The following is a 23,828-nucleotide window of genomic DNA, read 5'->3' on the forward strand; positions in this document are numbered from 1 at the left end:
TATAATTTCGAAAAATGGTGTTCTCCTATAGAACTAATGCTATTACACAGGAATATATTTGCTTAATAAATGTATACATCTACACATTCATGTATACCTAAGATGTACTTAAATAATTTGTTTTGTTGAAAGCAGTTTATAGCATTTTGTTGAAAACAAATTAAGTACATCTTAGGTATACATGAATGTGTAGATATATACATTTATGTTTGTGGAAACAATACCTATTTGGTATACATATTATAAAGAAGTTCACTAGATAAGGTTAAATTTCTTTAGGCTGAAATAGAAAAATTTAATAGTTCTGGGGTGACATTTAACATTGTATAGAAATTTTAAAATTGAAAATGTTAAAGTTCAAAAATATTTTAAAAGCTTTGGAAAATGAAATTTAAAACCCAAAGCTGATTAAAATTTTAAACATAATTCTGTCTATTAGTATGATAATATTTTCCAGTGAAATCATTAATTAAAATGTCTTTGATGATTTGCTGGCATCCAATTTATTCCACTTTAAGTACTTAAGTCATTATTTGGTTAGTAGTATTCCTCATGTAAATAAATGTGTCTTATATATTTTCTAGCTTTGCTTCATTATGAACTTTCTAGAATTTAGACACCTCACGAATTGGTCTGCTTTGTTTGACATTTGGATCTGTGTCTTCTCAGGTCAGAGAGGCCGCGCAGGCCCTGCTTCTAGCAGAACTGAGAAGAATTGAGCAGGCGGGAAGGAAGGAAGCCATCGATGCCTGGGCTCCTTATTTACCTCAGTACATGGACCATGTCATATCACGTAAGAGCTCTCATGCTTTTTTATGAGACTTTTCATGTTCATCAGAGAAGTACCAAAACTCACAAATATGTTTGCCTGCTACTTATCAACAAAAGTGTGTCGTTTACCTGAAAGTGAAAACAAAGATCCTCAGATTCTGCTCATTCATTTTCTGAAATCCCTGTGGTTTGGAGTTTGATTAAGAAAAAAAAAAAGCAAAAGTTATATAAATATCAAGATATTCACAATTGGACGTTGACCCCTTGTAAAATAATCCTCAAACAAAAATTCAGCCTCATTTAACACGGGCATCTGCCCATTGCGTTATCATGCTTGGGGGTGCCCACTTGTTACATAGTGATATGGTTATATGAAAGTGCAAATACAAGGCAGATCCTTTCCAAGTCGAAGTTGGAATTGTGAATTCTTTAGAAATAAAGATCTAGTCGAATTTTAGACCAGTGTACTATTGAAAAGGAGAAAATCAGCAAGGATTTGACAAATGGATTTTTCAAGTAAGTATAATTTGGATGGATGGGGAAAGGCTTTGGGAAAAATTGTTGAGATTTTGGGAATATTTTTTTTGCAAAATAAAACCTTTATAAAGTGTTGCTAGGTCAAATGTGTATTCAAGAGAAGTTATATTTGTTATCAATTTTATATCTTTAGAAAAGCCATGCTTCATTCAGATTCAGCATTTGATTCATTTATTCTTCTGAAGAATTCAGATTTAAAATTTTAATCTGTTACAAGATAAAATAAATCAGCTTAACTTTTCTTAAGATGAAGTCTTTTTAATAGCCAAATGCGCTAACTGATTGCACTACAGAGTAAGATAAAGTCTTAATGAAACTTTAAAAAATCTTTTTACTATTAAAATTTGGCCTGGGTTTTAGGTAGATTAATTTTAAATGACCTTTTGCCAATACTAGTTATTCTTGTTAATTAGATACTCATTACACATTATCAGGACAGACAATACATGATTGTTTAAGAACGAAATGAAAACAAGATTCAAACAGGATTATAATTGTTGTAACTGGTATAACTACCTGACTTTTGCCAGTGGTGACTGTAGTGATTGTGTAATTAAGGTGTATGACCTTGGACACTTAACCTTTCTTAGCCTGAGTGTTGTCACAGATGAAATGAAGATAGCGAGACTTTATATGGTTATTTTGAGGAGGGAATGAGTTCATCTTTATTAAGCACATGGAACCATGCATAGGCCATGCGAGTACTATATATTTGTTAAATAAATACATTCATAATCCATAAAAATGCAAATATATATTTTATATGTAACCAGAACATCACAAATTAATAACTCCAGTTAAAATTCTTTAATCTGTTTAGGCAAGACTATTTAATGAGAGAATATTGTTTTTTTTTTCATTTGCTTACTGGGACTTTTTCCATTTTAATAAAAGGAAATTAAGTTAAAAAAAAAACAGGGTTTTTAGACATGGACTCCATGTAAGATATTAGGCTTAAAGTTCTTATATAGCTATATATAGTTAATAATTTTTCTGAAATATAAAAAAATTTTTTTTAATGAGATTGGGATGAAAACTCATTTTTGAGTTTTTGAATACTCTGGAACAGTGCTTTTTGTTCACTAACTTGTGGCTATTAACTTCATAATTTTCCAGAAAATAGAATTAGCTCATCATAAACCTTATTGAATAAAAGATCCCCTTATTTAAGGACAAACTATGAGAATATTACTGCAAATTGAATGTGAAACTAAATAGCAAATCATTAGAGATTCTTTAAAAGTACACTATTATGGAAATATTGAGAACCATTTTCAAGACATCTTTATTTAGAATGGGCTAGTGTAGAGTGGGAGAATGGATTAGAGTAGAATAAGTAGCTGGAAGGCTGTCACAGAAGGGAGTAAGGGACCTAGACCTAAGTATAGATAAGGTAGAAGATAATTCTAAGCTTCGATTACAGATTGCCTATAAAGGTCCAAGAAAAACACTAAAGATTAGTAAAGTGTTGGACAGGTTGAGAAGAGAGGTGCCATTAAATGGTGGTAGATGCTATTTTATTTTTTCTTTAAAAAAAGAGAATGAGTTAGGTATGAGGTAAAGGCATTATATGATCACAGGTTACTCCCTGAAGCCATGATAAACATGGATGTGTTGGTAGGCAAGATGTCTGTTAGTGGGTCCAGAGAGGATACAGTACAAGTAAAATAATGGCAATACCTCCTATTAATTGAACACTTTCTCTGTCAGCTTTTGCTAAGTACCTGGTCTGTGTTATTTCATTAAGCTACTGCGATAATCCTGTAAAGTAGGCATATTGTCACTACCACTACCACTTTTGTCTCCCCAAATGAGTTAATTGAGGCCAAGAGAGATTAAAGAACTTTCTGAATGTCCTTCAGTTACTAAGTGACTGTCAAACTACAAAACTCGTTCTCTTAATCATGTTTTATTCTATCTTGCTTCCTCCAGCATCTTTAGATCTTAAATAGGGTTGGGGTGGAAGAGTGAGTAGATATTGGGATTAACTGATCTTGCTTTCAGATGGTGCCATTTTCAGCCATATTAAATTTAACAACAACAAAATGGAGCAGAAAAATAACAAAATGATTCTTAATGGTTCTAATCATTGTTTAAATAAGCATAAAGTAGGTCGTTCTTAGGTCAAATTTAAACCTTTCCATTAATAAAAATTAAAGTCCTTGGTATTTAGTTATAGTATCCAGGGGTACTTAATAAATTAATAGAATTAAGGCTTACTTAAAATTTTAATCTTATCACTTACTGTAATTGCATTTGTAGCAAAGGAATAAAAAACCACACACTCTACATATAAGTAAAACATTTCACACAACTCTTGTTGTATCAATCTAAACTGGAACTTTTATGCTGACTGAGTGTAAAATTAGTTTTAGTTTGCTTTATTGGGAGCTTTCTATTTTAATAAAAGGATGTCGAGGTAAAGGAGTAGGGATTCCAAATGTATGAAAGGAAGAGAAAGCACAAAGCAAAGGAGGAATGACCACGTAGGGCTGTTGAACAGATTTGCTGTCCGAAGGGATCGCAAGGTCATGGAGCCAGCTGGTGGACAGCCTACACCTGCTATCAGTGTGCTTGGGGTGAAATCGATTCTACCATTGTCATTGATGTTTGAGGAGCATCCTTTTAGAAACTTAAAACTTGTCCTGGCATAGGAATCTCCTTAATCACTAAAGTAGGTAACATATTAAGCAATATCTCTGGTAAATACACCATTCATCAGATACTTTCTTATAATTTAACCATCATAAGCATTTAAAAACATGTAATAATTGCCTGAGCAATATTGGCAGCTCCTAACTTATGACTGCACTTGGTCTTGGTCTAAGAGTCCCTTTGTTAGATATTTGTCTGAAACGCAGAAAATGCTTTTACCTTAAGAGCAGAATGCCATTCTGGGCTGATGGACTGTGATAGCCCTTAGTCTTAGAGATCTGGAGTCTGAGGTTTAAATTGGGCGGTAACTTTCTCTGACTTCACAGTCAGTAAGTGATTGAGCTGGGACTGTGATGTCGAGTCAGCTGGTCATATTGACTGGGGTCTTCTGGAATTTATTTAGGTACATTATGCGATAAAAGCCTTTTTTAAGTTTGTCAGAGAATGTAAGGAAAGCAGTGGGCCAGAAGCCAGTTGCTTTTCTTAGGATCGTTGAGAGCATTAAAGGAGAAACTTTGTATAGCATCCAGCACAGTATATAACACACATAGTGAATGCTGGCTGCTGTCCCCTTTCCTTTTCTCTACTAGATTCTATAGTTTTTTTTCTTATTGTCACCGCCTCAGAATTAACTTCAGTTTATATTGCCCAAGGATCCTGTCACTAGACCAGAAATCACTGGGGAGGAGAAAGAAAAATAGGTGGACTTAACTGAAAAGCCAGTTCACAAATTTACATAAAAACAAAGTCCTAATGGAGTGATATGAGAATTTTGTTTCAGATATTGGAACTCTGTCCTTGAACCTGTTAGGATATATTTTATCTCTTACAAATAGTCATTGTGTAAGCTTTTAATGCCTATTTTCTGATAGAAAATTTGAGGATAAGTGCATCGTGTTTCTTACCCTGATGGTAACAGGGCTGGAACTGTAAAGACTGCATACATTCTAGCATAGTGACATGTAAATGTCGTAAATATTTTCTGAGTTATCACTCCCTAGCATGTATTTCCAATCACTTTTTTAAAGTGTTTTAAAAAACACTTTAAAAATTCTGTTGATTATTCTTAATAAGGAAGGATTAATGTTATTTCATGCTGTTGTATTGCAATTCAGACGAAGATAAAATGTATGTCGTCTCATTTATTTTGAAGGGAAGATATTTTGCAGAACCCAATTTTATGTATTTCTTATTTGTGACATTCTACATGTAGCATTTTGATAATTGACTTTTTTATGAGGTCAAGTGCCTGCTAGTTTATGAAATATACCCACACTTGCCCTTTGTTCCAAGCAGTGCCTGCTCTGAGATACATGCGGATGGTTCCTGATTTCCTTTGGCCTGTGATGCAGTGACCTTATAGGGCATTAGGTCACAAGTGTAATTATTTCTTGTACGTCGTATTCTGCTTGCTCACAGTGGCTCATCTCCTCTAATTTCAGAAACATTAAACACATAAAAGTTACTACCATTATATAAATCAAAATCTCGGGGTGCTATTGTAATTTTATGCAGTTATGGCCGATGTAGTATTAATTTGCAAATTTATCATCTCAGATATTGATAGAAGGATGTGTAACACATCGTGTTTAATACATATTGATGTCATCAGAAAGAACAATCCTTTGTTCTTATCGAGTCCCTGCCTTTTTAGCTTCCTTTTGTGTTAAGGTTACCAGGGTTAGACTCGTCTTTTTATCCCCCTTGGAAACAGAATAGGATTTCTTTGTTCAATGAAAGACACTCCTAGTCAGTGTTTTGGGTTTGACTTTCAACAAGCCATACTGTAGTACCTATTTTAACCTGGAACCGAAGTCACTTTTCTGATGATTATAAAGTAGTGGTCATTCTGAGCACAAATGTGGATGGACCAACAATATGCAAGAAGGTAAGATGGAACTATATGTTATAGAGGTGGTAGAAAAGCGTATTATACTAGTAAAAATAATTTGAATATTAGTGCATTTGGCAGGCATATATTTTCAGGATTTGCTGGTATGGAGAGGATGTGGGAAAGGATAGGGAGGGGATTTGATAAATATCATGTAGGTGAGCCTCCCTCCCCTCCCCCTCAGAAGGCCTTAAACTACACAGCATTTTTTCTCTTTTCTTTTTTATATATGCCTCAGTTATTATTCCTAAGAGTCTCTAACAACCTTCTTAGGAATGATTTTCCAGAGAACTGAGAATTTAAAAGTCACTAGATGCTCAGATTAAAAAAAATTAATCCTTTTTTGGGAGTAATATTTCAGAATGTCTCTGGCTTTTTAAAATATCTTCTCAGTAGCAAGAGTTATTGTTTTGGCTCATGCTGTAAAATTACCACCACTTGTTTATCAGAGAGAATGGACCTGTTTACCTGAACTAAAATTACCCGGATTCATCTGCCTCTTGCATTTCATTTTCCATTTTTTTTACAATAATTTTTTCTTCCTTTTCTTTGTATTGTTAGTAATTGTCACCAACGTGTGCTCTTGGGCTGTTTTGTCTCACCCCTAAGTAGCCTCTGCCCTGATTTCTAATTTACTATTTCCAGTGTTCTGGGAGTATGGAAGTCAGGTAGCCAAACTTATTTGAGTTAAATATATAAAATAAGGGTAAATTGGCTAAGAATAAAGGCTCTCTGATGAAAAAAAAAATTAAGCTTCAGTGCAAGCACTTTGTGCTCCTCGTTGGCTCCTCACATCTGCCTCGTGGACTGACTTTCTCCGGTCCTTTGTTGCATTCTAGGTGCGTCATTCTTTTGGGGGGAAAATATTCTAATTGGGGAAAGAAAGGGAAAATCATTTGGTTGCTCATGAAGAACTGATAATTCTGCAATACCCCTTTTCTAATTATTGCCTGTTTTGTGAATCAGCTGAAATCAAAGGATGAGGTTCCCTCAGAAATATCTGTACGATATCTTAAAGTGTTCACAAAGCCAGTTGGAAATGGTTGTGCATTGTGATTAGAAAGGGAAAGTATTAATTTCTGACTAAATGATCTGCATAAAAAGTACTTGATGCTCTGTGGGACTTTTTATAATGTAAGGCAGAAAGGGTTTGTTTTAAGACAAGCTATATTATGCAAACTACACTGTATCTGTGTTATATGTTTGCAGTGTTTCATTGGGACCTACGGGATTTGTTCCTCTTTTTTCTTCCAGAGTGTCAGAGCTGTTGAGCTTAATTTTAAGCACTGTAGACTGATCTTGTATTTAACAGCATTAAACTGTTCTTCTTATCTATATTTGGCTACTAACCTAGTAGAATAACAATGAAATTTCTTCTTCATCAGTCACATCTATCCTAAGGAAAATATCTCTGCTCCATATGACTTGAGTACTTTGAGATGTGATTTAATATTCTTGTAATTTTCCTTATGTATTTTTTAGAAGTCTTAGAAATGAGAAGTGGTAAATTAAAAATGAAAGCATTATCGGATGGAGCGGTTAGACTCTACTTCTAAGGAGTAAACAGAAAACTCTGTTCTCAGGTATGCTTAGCAGGATTAGGTTAACTTCCTGCTGCCAGGAAAGTTCCTCTGTGTAAAAGATTCTGTCTGTAGCAGAACAGCCAACAGCGTGGTTTCAGGTTGGGGGTCGGGGGGAGCCCTGTGACAGGTCTCCACCTTGTGGAACAAAGCAAAGAATGGAATGTAAGGGATTCTGTCCAGCATGGGGCTCCTCGCCCACTTCTTTTCCTCACATTCCACTTAGAGAACACTGGTTATCAACTTGCACCTGTGGACAAGCTTCTGGAGCCAAAAGCATTTGACATAACTGTAGTGATTTTCTCATTCCCCTTTATTTTCCTCTTTCACGAGCGTCCCCTCTCTCCCTCCCTTCATTGCAGACATTTGTCGCCTCTTGTAGAGTTGTAGCTGGTAGCGAGGCCCCTAGGAGGCATGACTGGCTTTCTTTGAGGTGTTTGCGCGCTTACTACCTGCTTTAAGTTGAAGGTACTTAAGCCTCTGAAGACTACTTGATAAAACAAAACAAAACAAAACAAAACAAAACAAAACAACTCACCCTCATCTTCCCTGCTCCCAAACCACCCAGCAGAGAGACAGGTGGGGGAAGGAAGTGGGGGTGGGGGTGGGAGGACCTCATTCAGTCTGTGACACGGTGCTTTGAAAAAAATGATGTTCATATAGAAATGCCTGGTATTCCTTAAGCTGAGGTTCTAGTGGCCTTTGCTGTAATAAATGACCTAATATTAGTTGCTATGAGGAGTATGATATTGATTTGTGCCATTAGTCTCTTGCTGATTTGCTGAAGAACAAAAATTTATAATGCTAATGGAAATAAAGTACTTTACAAAACACTGCACACGAATACCGGAACATGTCTTTGTAATAGAACAAGTGTCTAGTAAGCTTTTAAATATAAATTTTCTTGATTCTAGTACAGATCATTCTAGTTCAGATTCTCAGAGTCCTGTTCAACTTGCTTTTCCAGGACAAGAAGCTGAATTGATAATCTCGTGGTGTTTTAAGTCTCAGATACTCAATATGCCCAAATGCATCCAATTTTGATTGGAAGTGAGACATTTATAATTTTATACCCTGTTTCTAATTTTATTATCTCTTTCTATTAACTGGATATGACATGTAATTGTATTGTTTTAATATTTTAGTTCAAAGCCTTGTGATCTACATGTAACAGAATAGATCTTAGAGTTTGGAAGGAAAATAGTAACTTAAAGTTATTGCAAGAAAATTATGTGAACCTATGTTACCTGTAGTATTTTGATAATAACAGTTAACGGTAGATTTTGTTCTTGTGTTGTTTATAAGTTCTAGAATTAAGGTGATCAAATTATACTAAAATATCTTTGCTTAATTGATTCTCCCTCTCCCTTTTTGTGGGAAGTATGGTATTTTACATTTACTTTTTATTTAGTAATATTGCCCTAATGATTTATTACATCTGTTATCTATTTTATTAAGCACATTTTGATACAAATGTGTTTTAAATGTGTTTTAATATTTATAAATGGTTTCATTGTGCATGACATTTTCAGACTTGGTTAATATTTTAGCACTTCTAGTACACAAACATAAGGAAAAAAAAAATTGTTTTATTGGTTCGAGCACCCGAATTGACCTCAGCAAGATTGAGATTGATCTGGTTTCTTTCAGCCTGTTAAATGCCAATCCAGTCATCTGTAACAGTACTCCGTATTTTTGTAAATTTTCTGTACATATTTTCTGCATTCGTTCTATAAAACTTGGCCTATCACTTGAAAAGATTCTCCTCGCTTGATTTAGAGATGAAAGAAAACCACCACAGCCACCTATTTTATTGCTTGTCATTAAAAAAAATTGTTCCTACAGTTAATGTCGGTGCCGTAATTACAGTTCTTTTTTGTAATCCTTATGAAAGGACTTCATATTTTACTAGGAAAAGATGGGACTTACATTTGAAATGTGTACTTGGACTAAAGAACATTCAGCTTTGGGGAATGGAAATGGGAGAGAAACAATACATGAATATTCCCGCTGATTTGAAGACATATAATGAAATTACATCCCTCTGATACTTAAACATTATTAAGCCAGTTCTGTCATAGCTTGTGGGTAAAAGACATAAATAACATTTTGATATACTTTTTTTCTCTGGCACGTAGTGAAGAAACCTTTTTCTTTGCTCTTCGCTAGGGAGCGGCTTATTCAGGTTTGGTTTGGTTTTGTGTTGCTGTTTTGCTTTTTCTCCCCCTAAAGCAAGGGCCAGACTTCAGAACAAATACTATCAAAGTCAGAGGAACTTAACTGGAAGTGAATCTCCTAATTCCCGGTGATGGGTCAAGGACTGGACATTTGTACTCTTAATCTAAAGTGTCATGGTGCTTTTTATAAAATAGTCACATAGGGTTTTAAAGGGACCACATAATCTCGATTTGACCTATTTTAAGGTTCGATCAGGAATCTGAGCCCATCCCAGGCTTGTTCCATATACAAGTTAAATGGTGCTGGGAGTCGGAAGCTTTTCCCATTGCATTTCATCACTGCTTCAAGCTTGTGGAGCAGAGATTCAAGCATAGCGATTATCAAAAGGAAGGCTGAGAGGGATGAGTTTAAAAGGCGATTTTACTTCCTCTTCAACCAAAGATCAGTATTCATTCATTTCATAGTTTCCCAATCAGATGGCAATAATCAGGGAGAAAAATACTCCTCTTCCCCACCCCCCAAAGGATTTTTCTAATGATGGATAAACAACTAGTTTACTAAACCAAATTCTTGGTTGGGAAGTCCAGTGGAAAGGGGGGTATCAGAAGATCTGGCACCTTGTCCTGCTCCGCCGTGTATTAGCTATAACCCCAGAGAGATCACTCAGCTGCAGTTCCTTTTAACAATTTCGTAGTTTCTTTTTAAGTAAAAGGGGAGGAATGGACAAACTTAGGTTTTTCAGACATTTTAAGTAGCAAACTTATATGTGAAATTTTAACCAGAGTCCCAGTATATAAAACAGATTTTAAAAATATTGAAGAATTTCTTCAAGCAGTTTAAATTTTTTTGTTTGTTTGTTTCATTTTGTTTAATGAAAAATACTTCTTGTGCACTGAAAACCTGATGTTGTTCTTTTGTCTTCTGGGGTTCTGTTTAGCACAACTGCAAACTCGTGAACTATCTGCTCCATAAATGCACCTTGCTTTAACAAATGATCTCCTCTACGCCCACTCCAACACCTAGTGACACAAGGCAGAGTTGTGAACTTTCCCTTAGATGCAGCAATTCCTAAAATTCGTTCTAATGCAGGACAACTTTCAGGTTCTGTATAACCCTTGTGATCCTGTATGGCAGCCTACAAAATATATTCTTGCCACTTCTCCAACAAATGACTGTGTTCTCAATGAAGCTTCATAGTAGTTTGTACCTAGCAGAGTGCTAGTGCAGTATGTGCTTTAAAATATTGTTTGAAATAGTTGTCTCCTGGAAGCACAGAAACTATTTTGAATACACTACACAATGTTTGATACGTACTTCATTATTTTGATTTAAAATGTGCTAACCTTTCAGATATGGATTGGCCAACTGTCTGGTTTTAGAACTTATTTGTTCTTATATAACTATAATTATATAATGTGAGTATAGATTTATATACATTCAGTCATTTTTAAATAGCCATGATCCACTTGAGAAAACTCTATACTAATCATTTTTTTGCCCATGTGACTTAATAAATTATCATCAGATGAGGTTCAGTCTGTTAATTTAGATATCCGTGCCCCTGCCCAAGGCATACCAAGTGCAGTAACGTTTCTGTGATATGTTCTATATAGAATCAGTAAATTGATTTGTATACCTTCTTAAGAAGTAGTTATTTGAGTGGTGTCTCAGATTATTTTTTGGTGGAGTAATTCTTACATAATTCTGCACATAGTTTCTTTTCGTCATTGGCTGCACTTGGCCTGTGGCCTTGTGGTAGGCATGAGATGGGCATGATGCAAAACACATATTTGTTCTTGAAGTTGACCATTCAGACACATGAGCAGGCTGGCATAGATGAGTTACTTTCCTTTTTCTTTTGGCGGAAGCATATTTAAATACTTCTTTAAAAAGCAAGCTTACCTCTTTCCTTTCTATCAATTATTTGCTGAACAATCTCAGTAATGATTGTTAGAGAGGTAGGGGTTTGGGGAAAAACCACATCACATGGGGATTATTTCAAAAGAATTATATTAACCTTTACTACTAATCAGTAAGTCTTTTTTTTTTTTTTTCTTATTCCTCTTGGAATATCTGCATAGAGATGTCAGGATGTTTTGTGAAATGATCCATTTGAATGTCAAGTATAACTTTATAGACTAGTTTGAGTAAAAGATATTTGTATTTTCCTATTCAGTTTTTAAAACTTTTTATTTTAGAATATTTCAAACATATGTAAAAGTAATGTAACGAACCCTGGGCCAGAGCAATTAAAAATGGTAAATTTCTTGCCTTGTCTTTAATTACACTTGTAAAGGATAGTGTGCATATGATTATGTGATTGAGGATGATACAGCAGATATAGATAGCATTTTTCAGTGGTATTTATATAAAATTAATTTACCTAGTTTATTATCTTTGCATTTAGTGTTTCCTGTTTCTTTTAATAATATGCATTATATAACTTAGATGACAGGATTTTTGGATTGTAATAAGAATATATAAAATAGATATACATGGGCATATGCTAAAACTTCATTTATGAACACTCCACATATTTTCTTTCATAAATAATAAAAAATTAAAAACAACTTTAGGTAACTGTCCTCATCAATCTCTATTATCATATATAGAAAGATCTTCAGTCTTTCCTCCTCTCCTTTCCCTCCCTATTCAGCAGCTATTTTATCAGTGCTCAACACAGCTGTAGACCCCAGGGGATATAATGATTCGTAAGATAGTCATAGTCCCTGTCTTCATGGAGCTTATTTTCTGTTAGGAAGACAGATAATAGAACAGCGCGATAAGAGCTGTATTATAGAGACCTAAGAGACTTATGGGAGTGTCAGCAGACACAAGGAGAATGACATGTAAACATGGAAAATAACCATTACATTTGGAAATTCCAAGGGCTCGATGTAAAATAAATATATTCAGAGGGCAATACTAATAAAACTTTTTTGAGGTCGAAACAGTTTTAACTACATAAATTCATTTTAATTTGATGTAAGTTTAGCATTTCTATTTTTGCAATATAAGTAAATAGGAAGGATAAGTGGAACAGGATAACAATATTTTAATTAAATATTGAGATCACATAGTTGTGTTCTTTATGTCTTCTGCTTTTTTATTTGTCAGGATTGTGACATTTAATACTCATTACAAATACACAATTAAAAAATCATTGTAGTACTGCTGTGAATATTTTAGGTGCCGTGGAGGTCATAAAAGAGCTGGAAACATGAAGATAAACTATAGTCGTACATAGGTATCATGTAACATTTAATGAAGCACTTATAGCATGTAAAGTACTTCTTAGAACAGTGCCTGGTACATACCAAGCATTATATATTTTTATATATTGGCCTTTATTATTTTCATCATCATTATCTAAGTAAAAAGTATTTGAAAAGAATGTGTAAAATGATAAAATGTGGACGTATACCTATTTACGCTGAAAGAATTAAACACATTTTTAAGGTGTGCTATGAAACACTCCGAGGGAACAATTGGGTGGAGTGGTCGCAATGTCAGATATCACGGATTCTCATGACCTCAAGTGAATGAGAGTCTTTCATTCAACCTCTTTACAGCATAGTTCTTTATTGTCGGCATTCTCTAAGAGTAGTTGATCTACTTTTGTTCATCTTCTCAAGTTTCTTTAATGATTTAAGTGATTCTGTACTTCCTTTCTTGGTACTTCATCACCTCCCAGCCAGACCCTGCCACCAGGCTGGGGGAAAAATTCGAATTCTAATCTGAGAGAGGCTGCCTAATTTAAAACAATTCTAAGTTTTATTTTTATTTGTGGGATTGGGTTAAAAAATGGAAGTTTATATTCTTCACACACTGTAGTGTCTCTGCTATCTTAGCACTCATCCAATTCATTTTTCACTCTTTTTATAACTTTGATTGCAAGTTAATTCTTTAAAAGCTCTGCCAGAGGCAATGATTGGTTGCTCCTTTAGTTAATTCAACTTTCCATCCTCCTCTAAATCACTGCTTAGATATAAATAGTCTTTAAAATGAATTGTGAGATTTAATCAGTGTAATGTGGAATAATGATATGCTTCTATGGATGCATTATGCTCATTACAGTATATCAATGGTTTTATATCTTCAGCAGTTTGATGCCATTTTGTCATGTTTCCAGGCTGAAGTAAATATATTTCATGCACCTGATTACTTAGTTTTCTTTGAGTTTTACCATGTCACTTCTACCTTTATAGTCCATGTATGAATATTTATTTATATTTGAGACATAATTTATAGTCCCTTATGGTAATGAAGGTATGCGATCTTCATAAAAATAGATAGATATACGTAAATACTTCATTGAGATCTTTTGCGGCTAAGATCCAAGACCTTATTTTTGGTCCCAAATGACCCAGCACCAAGCACTTAGCAGGTACTTAACTGAGATATAGACCTTTTATAATGCCAATTTGTTGCTCAGATCATTTCAGCATTGGCCATAGGGAGCTCTTTAAAACTGGCTCCAGCGTTATTTTGCTATGGTCCCATTTTTTTTTTTTCCAGGCACTTTCCTATCATCTTGTATTCTCCCTGCCCCAGTCCTAGAATCAGCCACTTTTCCAAGGTGCCCTGGTTCCCTCCAGTGCAGGTATCAGAAACTAAGGTCTGGACGCTAGGTGTGTTTGTTTTACTGGGATGTCATTCCTTCTTGGCCCTCTCACTGGACAGAACTGTTAAATACATTTATGCATACCCATGTATACCCACATATCTATAGTTATTTCTATAGCTGTCCATCTTTTCACGTATGTTAAAATAGATACGAATTCGTGCTATTTCCCCTTTCCACCACCACAGGATTCAGTCTAGTCTTCCCCTTGTGCTTATTTGTATTTTTTCTCTGAGTGTGAGAAACCTCTCATCATCTGTAATAGATTTACTTGTTTTTTCAACCCTCGTAGACACATACAGTAATTTAGAATTGCTAAATCAGTTCACCAACTGGAATACAGTATTTGTGTACAGTTCTTTTTGTCTTTAGCTTTATGCTAAGCAGTGTTTTGCTGTTTTCCAGTTCCTTTGGTAAACTTTTTTTTAATATGCCCTTCAGCGAGGTTAGGTCATACATTTATAACATTCATTTGTCACGGTCTGCAGCTCATTCTGGGTTCCCCAGCATTCTGATTAATTCATTTTTAAAATTTGCATACAGCGGAGTTTACTCTTGGGTATGTAGGTCTTGGAGTTTTGGCACATGAGTAGAGTCAGGTATCTGCCATCACGGTGCCATACAGGGCATTTCCGACACCTTGGAAATATCCTTTTGTGGCCTCTTGGTCATCAATCCCACCTCTACCACGTCAACCACTGATCTGTTCTCCATCCTTATAGTTTTTCCTTTTTCAAAATTTTATGTAAATGGGATCATATAACATCAGCCTTTTGGGTTTAGTTTCTTTCATTTGGGAAAATATATTTAAGATTCATCCATATCATTGCGAATGAATCAAGAGTTCATTCTTTTTACTGCTAAATAGCATTCCATTATATTGACTGTGCCAAGGTCGGTTTATCCATTCATCTGTTTAAGGACATCTGGATTGTTTTCAGGTTTTTATGGTTATGAATACGCTACATACATATTCATGTTTAGGATTTTGCATGAACATAAGATTTTAATTCATTTGAGAAAATACTCAGGATTGGAATTTTTAGGTTATGTGGTAAGCATGAGTATAATTATTTTTTTAAAAAACTGCCAGATGGTTTTCCCTTTCTACTAGCAATGAATGTCTGCTTAGGTCTTTTGCTAAGCTTTTTTTCTACTGGGTTACTTGTTTTCTTTAATCGTTGGGTTGTAAGAGTTTTTATACATACTGGGTACAAATCTTTTATGTAATATTTAAATATTTCAATTTGTGGCTTGTCTTTCATTTATTTAACAGTGTCATTTATAGAACAAATTTTTAAAATTTTAATAAAGTCCAATTTATCAATAATATCAGAAGCAGTGATAATAATATTAATGATACTAACAATGTTGTTTATTGAGCACTTACTACAGCCTAGGTGCTGTGCTAAATATACCCCTTATCTCCATCAGTGAGTTTAAGAGATAATATATCACTATCTTTTATCTTGTATTCACTGGATTGTATACAAGGATACGAGGCAGTTTGGCTGGATTGCTAGAAGTTATTGCTTTTCATTGGTGGCCTCTCTGGGACTGTCTGCTAGTATAGATCAAACTCCCTGCCTTCATAATTGCCTTCAAACAGCTGCTTCTGGCTCTGCACAAACTGAATTCTCAGACTATTCTGATGATGAGAAAGAGAAGTTATAGGGTTATTCTTACTTATCCTAAAATCTCATGTTATTAAAGTTCTTGTTTACTGTTATTGCATGGCCACCAACCCTAGCAGTCTTGTGGTTTTATTTGCCAGTTGTTGACCTGTTCTGTCCATCTGCCATACCAGAGCCTTAAAGAATAGAAACATTCTCTCCTGATTCATATTTTCCGTTAGCACCCTGCTTCTCAGTGTCTTTGGGGCACTGACCTTAAATATCCTTTTAGCCTCGTTTCACCTCTCCTCACACTTCTTATGCTTCTGCTCCTCAGTCCTGCAGATACATTAGGGTCCTCTAGCACATGTCCTGTCTTCCCGGAATTTTCTTCATTTAGTGTCATTCCGTGGTAAATTTCTTCATACATATGTTTTATGTGAAAACAACTCCTGATTTTCTCGCCACTTGTACTTTATTTTTGAAAAATTAAGATCACTGGTTCGCAAATATTTTTTTTAAAGTGGAATCCTTTCTTCAAAAGAAAACCTCTATACAATGTGTGTGTGTGTGTGTGTGTGTGCACCTGTGCACGCGCGCGTGCACGCGCGCACACACACACACACAGAGGCAAAGCTGGGGAGATTGGAGGTCTCCTTTCTCCTTCTGGCACTTCTAGGGAACCTGTAAGGCTCCAAGTAGTACAGTTTCAAAATCTTTGGCCTTTTTACTACCTCTGTTTTTGAGTCCTTCCAAATCATTCTTCACAGACAGTTCTTTCTAAAACACAAATCAAATGACTTCTTGTGCTTACATGTCGTTAATGAGTGCCCATGGCCTCATCTCACACGTGAGCTTCTTGGGAGCTAAGGCTCTCTGTCTTTTTCACCTTTGTGTCTCTAATACCAGGCACGGGCTTGGTACATAGTAGCCTGGGTGCTTCATGAGCTTTTAAGGGAATGAGAGAACTTTGCGTGGTTACCCGTCTTCATCATTCTAATGGCTTTGCCTTATTCACATGGGCAGTGCCAGCCTCTCTCTTACTTGGATCTCTCCCATCTTTCAGACCCAGTCCGAATCTTAACCTCCTCATTTTGAAGCTATTTTTAGTTTCAGCAGCCTTCATCAGTTTCCTTTTTTTCTGATTTTTTCTAAAGTTACTTATTATTATAAAAAACAACATATTTAGTGTACTGTGTTTATTTATATACTGCATCGCTTTTGTTATTACTTGGTGTTGGAACCACTGTCTGGATAATCCTGACAAAAAAAATGAAAACCCAAAAAGGGTTTCAAAGGTACTTTCTTCCCCAGGAGAATATACTTTGCTCAGTTCTGAGGCATATAATTCTGCTTATAATTTGGGTTTCTAAATCATCCAGAGGTTGTAATTTTAAGTTCATGCTTTGGTACAGTTGTGTGTCAAGACAGATTTGCCTTTGTTTCTCAACACATTGTAGGTAGAACAATAAATCTTTGTTTTATCGTGTCTTCTGAAACCAAAATTGGTGTTGAGTCAGCTCATACACTGCAAATCAAAAAGAAATCTTTGAAAAAGTACATGCAATGAATTAAAAGTGTTAGGTGAGATTTTTACCATGGATCATTTTCTGGTTCTTGTTGGGAAGGAGGAATAATAAAGCTTTATGCTTTTACATTAATATTCTGTTGATATAGTACACTACCTATCTTCTGTTCCTTGTGCATTTTTCAGTAAATACATTTCTTTTGTGGTTTTCAGAATTGTTTATAATTACATTTTATGTGAGAGCAGTTTTCTTAAAAAAGTCAAAATGCTATTTAGGAAAAATGTATTTCATTTCTTTAAAAATAACTATCGAAACACATTTCCAAATGATTATTATTTTCTTATTCAGGCTTGAAGACATTTTGCTTATTTTTAACTGTATTTTTCATTTCTGTAATTGGTTTATGGCCTTTAATACACCAACTGTTTTGTTTTTTTTTAAATTGAAATGATCTCTATTTGGAATAAGAAATAAATACTCTTAATATTCCTTACAGGAAGACTTTTCTCTGAGACATCTGTACTGTTATATTTTATATTTTTTGATCCTATTGCTGAAGGAAAAGTGGATACTGTGTCTTTAATGGAAAGCAAAAGGTTATCTTTCTCTGGCCTTTGTGTGTATGTGCTGATGTGGATGTAGGCAGCCAGACAGGCAATGTGTGCAGAGAGACTAGGGAACCGGCTGTGGATCGATAGAAGTGGTGTGAAGTGAATTAATGCGAGGCAGGCCGTCTGTCTGTCATAGGATTGCGGGGAATGTGGGGCAATGTGGTCAGTCACTGCAGAGATCTGCTTCCAATAACGTAAAGCCTTCTGCCTGAAAACAAACTCTAGATATGCTCGTTCTCCTTTCCTTATTGTTAAATTTTTCTTTATTCAAAGTAAATGTTCATATCAGATTATTGGCTCTAGTTTTTTTTTTAATTGGACAATTGGAAAACCACAGTTGGGAGAAACTGATAAAATAAAACATACCTGCTATTTTAGGTTCGTTTTTAATCTCAGTGAAAATCTATATTACTATGAGAATGAGAAACATAATTTTTGTTAATATTTATAAATATTATGGTATATGTTTTTCTTTCAGCATCTTAACAATATTGTTTACTGCTTCTATCTAATCTTCAATGACATAATAAGATTATAATGAACTAAAATGATTTTATATTCCAGTTTTGGTTAAAGTGCTAAATTTTAAATGTTACTCTATTAAAATTTAGTATTTAATCTCTGATTATTAAGTTAATCACATGACACTGAAGTCTTCTGAGTTCATATTATTTATCACTACTCAGATATTAGCCAGCAGTAGAAAAATGATTATAATGGTAATTTATAAGCTTTTGAAAGATAAATTTTAGAATAATGTACCTGATTTTACTGATGGTGAGATGCAAGTGCAGTTTTATTACACTGATTTTGAAACTGTATTTCTGTATTTACATTTTTAAAAAGTTTTTCTAAAGCAGTTAAAATTATTGCATACAAACTGGAAATTCGTTTGTGTGTGCGCACGCACCGTGAATAGTGATCTAGGTATATAGAAATCTAGATGCCGTGAAGATCTCAAAATAGTCTTCCCTGTCCTGTTTCTTTCTTCTGCCACTAGCCACAGACCCCACACCCAGGTCCCTTTCTCTGCCGTGTCCAGAGTTAACTCATACCCAATTTCTGCTTCAGTCCATTTTCCCCTTATTTTCCTCCTGATTCACAATATAGAACCATTTATAGACACCTGTTGTCTGGCATAATGTACATTCATTTTTTTTTATTTTGTGAAACCTGTATTTGGGAACTGACGGATTTTTTAAGTATCTCTCTTCTTTCCATTAATTTTTCATGTATTTGTATTGTATCCCTTTACTTTATCTCTTTATCGTCTCTTTATTGTACCTTTTTATTGTATATCTTTCCCCAAAGCACACTTATTGTTTTCTAATATATTTAATAACATAATTTGTGTCATGAGATTGAAGATATTCAGTTCTATTCAAAATGTATTTATTGAACTTTTATGAGATGTTCATTACTGCCAAATATTATGGCGATACTCAGAAAGTAAATAAGTCTTTGATTCGATAGCACAGTTTGACAAGTAAGTTTACTTATATCAACTATATAAGAGAAAAGCAAAGTAACATCATATAAAGGAATTGATATTTATAATCTTGGCTATCAATGTGCAAGAAACTGAAGGTTCCATGTATTTTCTATGTGGACTCTTCATATGTCTCAGGAATATTGTATTATCTTATTGATAGTGGATAGTGATGAAGTGATTTTAATGTTTCAAATAATTTAGTTTTTTTTATACTAGGAAGAAAGTAAAACAATTTTTCTAGTCTTTGTGTTTCATTGCAATAGCATTGTATTCTGGCATAATCCTCAAAATCCTCAATTCTCTTTAGGACAGTGATATGTAGTACCTTTGATTGTATCTTTTTTTTTTCTTTTAGTTGGGTTTATTGTGGTATAATTTATATAGTAAAATTGACTCTTTTTAGTGTACAATTTTACGAGTTTTAAACAAATTTGAATGGTTATATTTCCACTCCCACAATCAAGATACTTTCATGATTCTAAAATATTTGTGATACATTTTACATTTATTCACCAGTTGATGGACATTCAGATTGTTTAAACGCTCTGGCTTTTATGAACAATGCTGCTGCGAACACTCATGTACAAGTCTGTGTGCGGACACAGGTTTTCACTCCCTGGGAGTGGATGGCTGAGTCGTGGGATAACTCTGGTTAACCTTTAGAAGAACTGCCAGACTGTTTGCTATTGAGTTTTGAGAGTACCTTATATAGTCTAGGTACTAGTCTCTTGTTGGATATGTAATTTGTGAATCTTTTCTCCCAGTGTGTCGCTTGTCTTTTTATCCTCTTAATAGGGCCTTTTGTAGAATAAAAGTTTTTAATTTTGATGAAGTCTAGTTTACCAATTTTTTTCCTTATATGGACTGTGTTTTTGGTGTCAAATCTAGCTTTAGATCTCAAAGATTTTCTTCTTTTATTTCTCTAAAAGTTTATACTTCTTTGTTCTACATTTAAGTCTATGATTCATTTTTAGTTAATTTTTATGTGAGGAGTGAGCCTTAGGTCAGAGTTTGTATTTTTATCTATTTGTTGAAGAGACTATGTTTCCTCCATTGTGCTGCTTTTATACCTGTCAGATACCGGTTTGGGCATATTTGTGTGCATCTACTAACCTAAGGCCACATGTTTTAATAACTTTATATGATAAGTTTTGAAATGGGGCAGACTCATTTTTCCTACCTAATTTTTTTTCTTTAAAATTCTATTAGCTATTCTAATTTCTTTGTCTATACATATAATGATAGAATAATTTTGCCTCTATCTAAAAATAGTTGTGCTGGGGTTTTGGTAGGAATTACATTAAACCTGTATATCAGTCTATGGAGTATAGATATCTTTACTGTGTTGATTCTTCTAACCCTTTAATATGATATGGCTCTCTGTTTTATATATTTAGATCTTCTTTGATTTCTTTCATCCATGTTTTGTAGGTTTCAGCATACAAGTCCTGTATATGTTTTTTTTAAGATTCTCATCTAAATATTTCAGTTTTTTTAACCAATTTATTAGTATTTTTTTTAACTAAGGTGTTCACGTATTCATGGCTAGCATATAGAAATACGACTGATTTTTTAAAATATTTTTTTCTTGTATTCTGAGGCCTTGCTGTACTCACTTATTAGTACAATATTCTTGTTTGTAGATTCCTTTGTAAATTCCATGGAGGTGATCATTTTATCCTTAAATAGGGACACTTTACCTCATCCTTTCAAACGGTATATGTTTCCTTTTCTTACTTTATTGCACTGGCTAGAACTTCCAACACTATGTTAAATAAAAGGGGCCAAGAACAACAACAAAAAAACGAACAAATAAGACAAAAACAAACTCATAAATACAGAGAACATTTTGGTGGTTGCCAGATGCGAGTTGGGTTGAGTGGATGGGTGAAAATGGGGAAGGAGTGAAGAAGTACAAATTGGTGGTTAAAAAATAGTCATGAGGATGTAAAGTACAGCATAAGGAATACAGTCAGTAATATTATAATAACTGTATATGGTGTCAGATGAGTACTAGATTTATCAGGCAGGGTAATCACTTTATAAATTATATGAATGTCTAATCACCATGTTGTACACCTAAAACTAGCATAATACTGTATGTCGCTGAATTTGAAAAATAAAAATATATTTAAAAAAATAAAAATAAAGAAGCGTGGCTAGTGTGGACATCTTTACTTTATTCCTGACCACAAGAGGAAAGTATTCAGTCTCTCATTATTAAGTATAATATTAGCTATAAATTTTTAGTAAAGGCTCTTCATTATTAAGTTGAGGAACTTCCCCTTTATTCTTATTTTTCTGAGTTTTTTAATTGTGATGTTGAATTTTGTCAAATGCTTAATATGATCATATGATTTTTTTCTTCTTCAGCTTAATATTTTGGATTATGTTGATTGATTTTTTAATATAGAATCAGACGTGCATCCTTGGAAAAAACCCAACTTATGGTGTATAATCCTTTTTATATGTTGCTGAATTCTATTTGCTTATATTATGTTGAAGATTTTTGAGACTATATTTATTAGAGATATTGATTTGTAGTTTTCTTTTAGTCTTTGTATTTTTTTTTTTTTTTTTGTCAAGAGATAAAGGATTCAATTTCAGAATGGCTGCATGGTCTTTCAACCTTGGCTACTTTGAGGTATACATGTTTGCTCCTTAAGCTCTGTCCTAAAATACTCAGCACTCTCAATTGAACCGTTACCTCGTACAGCGCAAGAACTCCATGGAGGGCTTGACGATATTTATATTGAGTATTATATTATTTCACGACTTGTCATGGTTATGCTGTAGTGTTCCGCCATACTTCCTGTCTGGAACTCTGCCCCCAGAAGGACATGGTGATCAAAGGATATTGGAGTTTGAAATCAAAAGACCTACGTGTCAGTTCTGGGTCTCGAATTTAGTATCTGTGCTATTTTGAGAATTACTTAACCTCTCTGATTAAATGAGATCAATTTAAATGGATTTGGAAACTTGTTGCTACATAAATACCAGCTTTATTTTCCTGGAACCTTTTAATTTTATAGTAAAGAAAAATTCTACTGATAAATGTTACTATCTCAAGTATTTCTTAATATCTTTTCCCTGTTTCTCTGATCATTTTCAAAATTATCAAGGGTTAAGCAAGGAACAATACTGAGAGACTTCAGAGATTTATATTCTAGTTAATAATGATCTTTGACTTTTGTATTTAAGCAATAAATATTTAGGAATGTGGCCTTTACTTTCTTATATCCTATTTGCGATTATTTTACTTAAGCAATTAATACTACATTCCTAGTCATCCCTCTCCATTATTTTAATATTTTATTTTGAAAATCCAACAACAAAATGATACTGCAAAGGGATGGCATTGTCATTTTGCATTCAGCAGAGACCATTAATATAGCACTGTTCACTTTTTTGTAGGAGCAATTCTGAACATAATGGTAGTACAACATATTCTCTTCCCCAAACTTAAATTGTTAGGCCGTGGAACTGTCTACTGATAGATCTAGTTCGGGATCACTCATGGTGGTTCATGACTAAGATTCTTCCTGTGTTGGTGCCTTTCATAAACCAGAGGCAGCAAGGTGGAATTTCACAGAGACGTATTTAAGTTAATACACATTGGAAGAAAAGAAATCCTTAGTTATTTGTAGCTTTTGGTTTTTAAATTTTTATGGATACTATACATGCAGTTATTGAAGTACTTATTAAGAAGATTTGATTAGAAGATTCACCTCCTAAAGTAACTTCCAACAGTGAGATTTTTATATACCATGATCGAGCAATATCCGTTGATAACCGTAAGAAAAATATTGTCATCCTACTCTTCATTGCCTATTTAGAAATAATGTGATAGATATAAATTGACGACAAAATAAATCATTAGGGATGAGAAGACAGGTGAGTCAGGAAAAGATATTTGTGTGAACTACCAAGTTCTCAGGTGATTTTACAGAATGGAAGCTTTTAGAACCCTGATCTAGTTCACCTGTCTGCTTCAGTTAGGTTTTTTCAGTGTGACGATTATCTGAGCTAATATCTAATTTCTTCACAGATGGACATGCTATACTCTTTATGCAATGCATGTCAGGTCTCTTACAGTGACCCAGGGCACAAATCCCTCTTTGGTCACCATCCTTCTTCCCAGCTCCAAATTATAAGCGAACTAATATCGAAGAAAGTAAATTTTAAATTAGTCCTTCACATCTAGGTTTTTTTCTTTTTGAGCCTAATTATGTCTAAATCAGCTAAAATAACTGTTGAAAGGAATCAAGTAAAAATATTATTTAATAATTTTTCTGTTTTTTCCAGATCTTAGTGAAAAAAGTCAATTTTGTTTGCACCCATGTATGT

General features: G+C 34.1%; 1 protein-coding gene across 5 annotated transcripts in view; it reads left to right on the top strand.

The window, feature by feature from the left end:
• The window catches only part of WDR7 (WD repeat domain 7), a 274,160-nt gene that overhangs the window by 92,815 nt on the left and 157,517 nt on the right, over positions 1-23,828 (top strand). For all 5 annotated transcript variants that reach the window (XM_016129135.2, XM_016129138.2, XM_016129137.2 and 2 more), the window contains one exon: positions 670-793. In XM_016129135.2, coding sequence (XP_015984621.2) covers positions 670-793 — 124 coding nt within the window. The remainder of the gene's footprint in view (positions 1-669; positions 794-23,828) is intronic.

This window comes from Rousettus aegyptiacus, unplaced genomic scaffold, assembly GCF_014176215.1.
Source record: "Rousettus aegyptiacus isolate mRouAeg1 unplaced genomic scaffold, mRouAeg1.p scaffold_m13_p_12, whole genome shotgun sequence".
NCBI classification, from domain to species: Eukaryota; Metazoa; Chordata; class Mammalia; order Chiroptera; family Pteropodidae; genus Rousettus; species Rousettus aegyptiacus.